Source organism: Electrophorus electricus, unplaced genomic scaffold (genome assembly GCF_041902795.1).
Source record: "Electrophorus electricus isolate QZ-2024a unplaced genomic scaffold, ASM4190279v1 Scaffold106, whole genome shotgun sequence".
Classification (NCBI taxonomy): Eukaryota; Metazoa; Chordata; class Actinopteri; order Gymnotiformes; family Gymnotidae; genus Electrophorus; species Electrophorus electricus.
Window position 1 is genome coordinate 52,203 of NW_027658388.1, and position 6,250 is coordinate 58,452.

Sequence of the window (6,250 nt, forward strand, 5' to 3'; positions counted from 1 at the left end):
AGAAAATATTCTCTGTACAATTCCACTTTCAACACTGGCTTGAATTGTTGCCAAAAAGCAGGATGGCTTCATGGAGTCAAGCTTCTTGTTCCAAATTCTGATCCTTCTTTTTTTGCATGATACAAATGAAACATAGATTCTTCCATTCAGGCGATCATTCATTGGAATATATTTTAAGAATGTAAGGTCAAGTGTATTTAATAAAATGCTGACTCAGCTCTCATGCTGCTACAAGTGTCAGTTTATAGAATGTGGTGGAGGACACTTACTCATAGTAGTAGGAACAGGAACAGAAAAGTGAGATGACACATCTAAAAAAAACAACAACAACCCAAAGCACATAAGTGACGTATTTACTACTATAGTATGATGGAAGGTGTAGAAGAGCACTGCCACATTAGAGATATCTAACATATCATCTTGAGAGGTATGTAGTACCTAAAGAGGTACACGCCTTTCCATCATGCTGGAAATGTTCGTTTGATTGGCTAAACTGCAGCTACGAAAGGATAAAAGTGGCAAGCAACAGAGTTCAGATACACAGTGGCATTCATGTTTTTCATACTGGATATCAGAGGCCTTACATGTGCAAAGAAAACATTCCCTGCACAATCCCTATTGTATCATCTCCTGTGAGGAAGAGACTGGAGCAGTCTTCAGCGAACTGTACGCTAGAACTTATGGTTACATTAAATATCAAATTGCACCCTCTCTGCAGAGTAAGAAAGTCTCTCTAATAACCTCCAATACGAAGCTACCAAAACAGTGTGTTTTAGATGGCACTTACCCTTGATAATGCAGGAACAAGTTGTAGAATCTAAAATAAATAAACAAGCAAACAAATAAAATGACATTGTGATGGTCAGACATTTTTAGGATTTAAGAATAGAGGAAACATCAAGCAAAAAAGATTGTAATACATTATAAGAAATACATTGGTTTTCACCTAATTTGTATAATCTGTGCATTGTTAGTCCTCAGTAGCATGTGTAAGTAAACACTGCCGTGTTGCCTGTGTGTTTGCTGGTCATTGTGTTAAGCCTAGCCTCCATCTGTAATTCAGCATCGTGATTTCTCTGCCTGTTTTCTGATCTTTAGTGTTAGTTATTATCGTTAACTTGTGTCATTGTTATAACCTGCTCCCTTTTCTCATTGTTTGTTTGTTTTGTTTGTTTAAGATGCAGTCCCGGACTCTACATGTTGGATCTATGACCCTGGAACTTAACTACAACTCTGATTATGGATTTTCCTCTCAATAAATCTTGGTCTTTTCAGGGTCTGCATCTACCTCATAATCGTTCCATGTAACTCCACCTATGTAGAATTTTCAAAACAATGTGGCACGGGTCTTGTATGAAAAAATAAAATTAACAAAGTAATAAATATACTGTTACTTACTCTGTACGTTTGGGCACTTTGGGATGCCAGCTAATCAAAAAAGAGCAATTAACTTAGCTTTAGAACATTGTCATTTTAAAGAGAGCTTTAGATATAAAAAACAAAATGCTCATTCACCTCTAGACAGATTGAGATCCATACCTTTCAATGTTTTTATCCAGTTGCATATTTTATAATAGATTTCCACAAAGTCATTTGTTCTGATAAAATATGTTGTATAGGAATCTTTGCAGGTATAATTCTCACAAAAATTAGTAATATTTTCTGTTTTCTTTGTGTTGTTCAGCTAGAAAAAGCAGAAGAGACGACACAATGATTTTAGACTTTACAGTGAACACACAGTCTATGACGCAAGCCCATATGACCTGCAGTCCTAGAATTTTATGTGTAGTGTCCTTGAGCATGAATCTAGCATCAAATATGCAAATATAACTAGCAGTACCTTTGCAAAGCGTTTCAGGATATTTCCATATGTCCACATAACTTTTTCAGGGCAATCATTGCAGTTCCTTGTATCATTCATACATTCTTTCTTAAGTTTTTCTCCATTCTGCTTCCAGGTGGAACAAAGAGTATTTATGACAGAGAGTAAAATATGCTCCTTCTAAAAAAAAGAAACCCAAGAAGAAAGAAAAATGATTAACTTCTCATGACAAAATGTTGTGCAAACCTTGAGCCAGCTTTTCAAATTAAGTTTTAAAAGCTTGGAAGGAATCAAGAAACAATGGTGAAAATGTAAGCCATCACCCCTAGTGGTTCAGGAAGAATAATACAGTTCATGATCATATTTAATCATAATTGTTTTTGCAGTTGAGGTGAAATCAGTGTGGCAACGTTTTATTTGACTAGACACTATTGTTTCTGTTATATCTAGGTTTTCTTATAAATAAGAGTAATTCTCTAAGTGTCTCTCCATTACCTAAACTAATTCCTAATAATGAAAGTAATAATTATATAAGTGGATATAAAATGCAATTTTATTGTGGAATTCACTCATAACAGTTTTGTAATGTACTGTAACTCATTCATATTCTTTGGGGGCCAGCAATCAAATTTTACTTTTATTTTAATAAGGTACTTCTATGCATGACAACTATACAAAGTCTGTATAAATGATAATGTATCCATAAATGTAATTGTTTTTTGTGTTTTCCACACATTGTACTGTATGTTACTCTTGGTAATGCACTAGAGCTGTTTGAGTATATTAAACTAAAATTACATAATATTATTTTGTCATTATCCATAGAATATAAATGTATTATGTAAACATGGCTGCTTCATCCTACCTTTTGAGATTCAGCAGGAGGTGTGAAGTTCTTGACCGCAATCCAATGGTCTTCAAATAAACATGTTGTCTATATATATTAAAAAACAATACAAATGTTAACCAAGTGTGTAAATATAAAACACACAAATAACTAATTAATGAATATCATCTGGATGTAAAAAGTCCTGATCTTAAAATAATCTTAATTTAAGAGTCCTTGTACATTTTAGGGAACCCAGACTATGTCAAAGACTTAATATCAGCACCATCATACACCTTTTGGTGTGGATGTGCTTATTCTGCACAAAATGGATAAATCTAACTATCACTGCCCAATATAAACCTCTCTGATGAATTACTTAAATACTGTACTGTCACATTAAAAAATAAAAATTCCATTTCCTTAGACTTAATATTGTTGCTTTTTGTCTTGTATATTTGACTAATACATATAGCAATACATGAGTTATAAGTATTAGTATACCTACTGATATTTTTGTCAATATATATTACATTTATGACTTAAAAATTTAATAATAATTTAACAAAAATGATTAATAATGAAATACTTACTATGTCTTTACGAAAATTATTTTCACATTCTGCATCACAGACCATGAGTCTTAAAATAAGTCCCTGTGAAAAAGGAGAGGAGATCATGTTTAGACTAAAACCTGTAGACACTGGAATTCTAATGCTAATCTGATTTATGCCTTTCTTCTCATGCCCATTTACTTTAAATTAACTGTATCATTTTATGCTCTATATGCTCTTATTCATGTTTACATAAAACAATTTTGAATTATTACTTTTGAATGTGCTATACTATTAAACTTACATTGTCTTGGCTAATACACTTTCAATTAACTAACCATATTTGCAAAAAGTGCACATAACATGTATCTTTAGTAAAAGGAAGAGTTTTGTTCAGCATTAAGACCCATGTCCTTATAAAAGCAAAAATGTATGCACTGCATTTGCATCTTCATAACATGAGAGAACTTAGAGCTAAGGAGCTACTTTTTAATCAAACACATTCAGACCTTTAGATGATCAGGACGAGATCACCAGGACATCAGATCAGAAGGTTAAGATACATGTGAGCTGTGACATAAAAAGATGCGTAAGCATCATATAAACTCACAATTAACACAGTGCAGAAGGCTTTGTTGCTCATTACGGCGATGTGGCAACCATGAAAGCTCATGTCCTCATGGTCCTGTGTGACTTGGTAAAGAACATGGATGGGTGAAGAAATGGTATAGCCAAATAACTAAGACCACTGGTTTCTGTAGGAGAGGAGAAAAGAAACCTTTTCAACGCCCTTTTCAGTGTATTATGTCAGTTATCTCTGCAGGTTCAACCCTTAAGAGATTTCTTTGTGAAGCTCAGATTTCCAGAGATTTCACAAATCCACTTAAAGGTGTCATTTTTTTTATTATCATAGAGGGGCAAAAAAGCAGTTAATTGAATAAGCGTCACGGAACGCTCCCCTCTCACTGGTCTACATTGTTCCAGCCTCTGTTGTCTGTCACGTTCCCCGTTTCCCTAGCAACTAGGGGTCTGTCTCCAGGATTCCCTGCGCTCCCTGCTAAGTTATCCTTTCTGTCTGTGTTGCTTTACCTGTTCATGTTTGCTAGTTGTCTGCTGTTCGCTCGCCTGTTCTACTGTCTCTCTGTGTTTTCGTCTACGCTGCTTTCCCCGTTAATATTTGCTTGTTTGATTCCGCTCTCTTTCCTCGTCCGGTGTTCCTCCATCGCTTCGCTTCTGTTTGTTTCCTCTTAATATATATGCAAGTGTTATTTGGTTTTCTTTGAGTTTTATTAATTATGTTTTTTGTCTTGGTTGTTGTTTGTCTAAAGTATGCAGTCCAGATCAGTGTTCTCCCTGCGTGTCCTACTTTAATACATCTTCGCTGTTCTCAGTTCATGTTTCCTTAATGTTTACTTCCCTGCTTCCCTAGTTCTCGCCCTCACCCTGTTAGCCTGTTACTCTTATCTTATCCTGTTTGTTCCTTGTTATATTCTGTATTGTTAGTCTGTGTCTGTAATTAAACATATTTAGTTATTCTATCCCGTCCGTCCCTTCTATTATGGATTCCCTATGTAATTCACTTCCGTCTCATGTCTAAGGCGCCGACACCCTCGCGTTACATTTTCATGCTGCCTGTTATTTTGCACATAACCTGTTTTCTGTTGTGTCCCTCACTGTAACCTCTTGTGTATTTTTCGTTTGCTATGTTTTCCCGGACTCTCCCTGTTGGGCTCACTGACCCTGCACCGTTGCCGATTTGCCCTTTAATAAATCTTCTCAGCGCATGCATCCGCTACGTGATCGCTCCACGTTAAAATTATATATGCATAATATTGTCATTATTATTATTAGTAGTAGTAACAATAATAGTAATGTAACAGAAATACGTTTATTGTATTATTATTATTATTATTATTATTATTATTATTATTATTATTATTATTATTATTATGGTTAAAAGTGGTATGGTTAATATGGAGGATTGTAACCGGACCGATGTATTTATATGATTAAGTGAACACCCGAATAACGTTAACTCTCTTTGTTCTCTCCACATTAGTTAGTTGCATAGTTCGAAAGCCTGACTGAAACAACACATACGGACCTAATCACGTTTGAATACATTAACTATATTTTCGGATGCTAGTAGGACAAGTTTAAAAAAGACCTTACCTTCAGTCAGAATTACGATGCTGAACGTACAGCTGAATTTCTGGCTTTTGTTTTTAAAAGTAAGACAGTCCTGCTTTTGGTCGGATGCTAAAACTCTCAATGGACATTTCTGCCCTCACTCAAATCTCAGTTTCCTTTTCTATAGGCTTTGAAGTCTCCCCTGGACGTAGCGATTTACTTTCGATCTTGAAACCGCTCGACGTTTTATCAAGCTCGGCCTTGGGAAGCCCCCATGTGTTCAGAGATGTCACATTAAAATCCCCCAGAATGTGCCAGACGGAAGCTTTCGAGGACAGGTCATAATTTTTCACACTTACCCAAACGAGAAGCGTAAGTTGTTGGACCACATTATAATGGCTCGCATGTCATTTGGCGTACACACAGTCTATGACCCGCGCACGTCCTGTCCTCTCTGTCGGGGTACAGAGACCATCCAGCACCCAGTCGTCTGCCCAGTGCTGCGCTATTAATTAGTGCCCGCTCATGCTGCTAACTAGCCTGACATTCAGTGTCCGCATGTGGCTCAGTCAAACCTGTAGCTCCAGTGGACTCATTGACCCTCTCCAGCTACTCCAACATCAGCAGTCTTGTTCTGTCCCAAGGGTAACACAGAGCACAGTATGTTCAGTTAGCACTAATGATAGCAGCGGCAGACTACAGATCACTGATAGACAGTAGGCGAGCATGCCAGTAATTCCCCTATTCCTGTTTGGACAGGTAATCTCTACCACTCCAGTATTTCGCAGAAGTACAAAAAATTGTTTATACATCAAACACACTAAACTCCTCTATCATATGTGCAGTGTATATCACAGCTTTTGGAGCCAAGAATGCAGATTATTAAGTTAGCTCTTTTCAATCTCAGATCTCCTTCTA

At 36.3% G+C, this 6,250-nt stretch overlaps 1 protein-coding gene across 4 annotated transcripts; it reads right to left on the reverse strand.

Annotated features, from left to right (window-relative positions):
* Nucleotides 1-219: 219 nt before the first annotated feature.
* On the reverse strand, nucleotides 220-6,024 carry LOC145654004 (uncharacterized). Of its 4 annotated transcripts, none has more exons than XM_081708685.1 (9): nucleotides 5,375-6,024; nucleotides 3,712-3,772; nucleotides 3,242-3,304; nucleotides 2,688-2,756; nucleotides 1,841-2,002; nucleotides 1,540-1,684; nucleotides 1,399-1,428; nucleotides 788-817; nucleotides 220-311 (listed from the first exon to the last, which is right to left on the reverse strand). In XM_081708685.1, the coding sequence occupies exons 3-9, from the start codon at nucleotides 3,284-3,286 to the stop codon at nucleotides 238-240; spliced, it is 555 nt and encodes a 184-aa protein (XP_081564811.1). In that variant the 5' UTR covers nucleotides 3,287-3,304; nucleotides 3,712-3,772; nucleotides 5,375-6,024; the 3' UTR covers nucleotides 220-237. The 4 variants fall into 4 exon arrangements, with proteins under 4 accessions (XP_081564811.1, XP_081564812.1, XP_081564810.1 ...); XM_081708686.1 differs by having other exon boundaries at nucleotides 221-311; nucleotides 5,692-6,024; XM_081708684.1 differs by lacking the exon at nucleotides 3,712-3,772 and adding an exon at nucleotides 3,813-3,957 and having other exon boundaries at nucleotides 223-311; nucleotides 5,375-6,022.
* Nucleotides 6,025-6,250: the final 226 nt, after the last annotated feature.

Excerpts from the sequence above, each read along its gene's own strand:
- LOC145654004 (XM_081708684.1), bottom strand. The coding sequence starts at position 3,875 with ATGAGCTTTCATGGTTGCCACATCGCCGTAATGAGCAACAAAGCCTTC. Across the intron at positions 3,305-3,812 it reads CCTTCTGCACTGTGTTAATT|GGACTTATTTTAAGACTCAT; the intron begins GTGAGTTTATAT and ends CCTTTTTCACAG. Across the intron at positions 2,757-3,241 it reads ATAATTTTCGTAAAGACATA|ACAACATGTTTATTTGAAGA; the intron begins GTAAGTATTTCA and ends TAATATATATAG.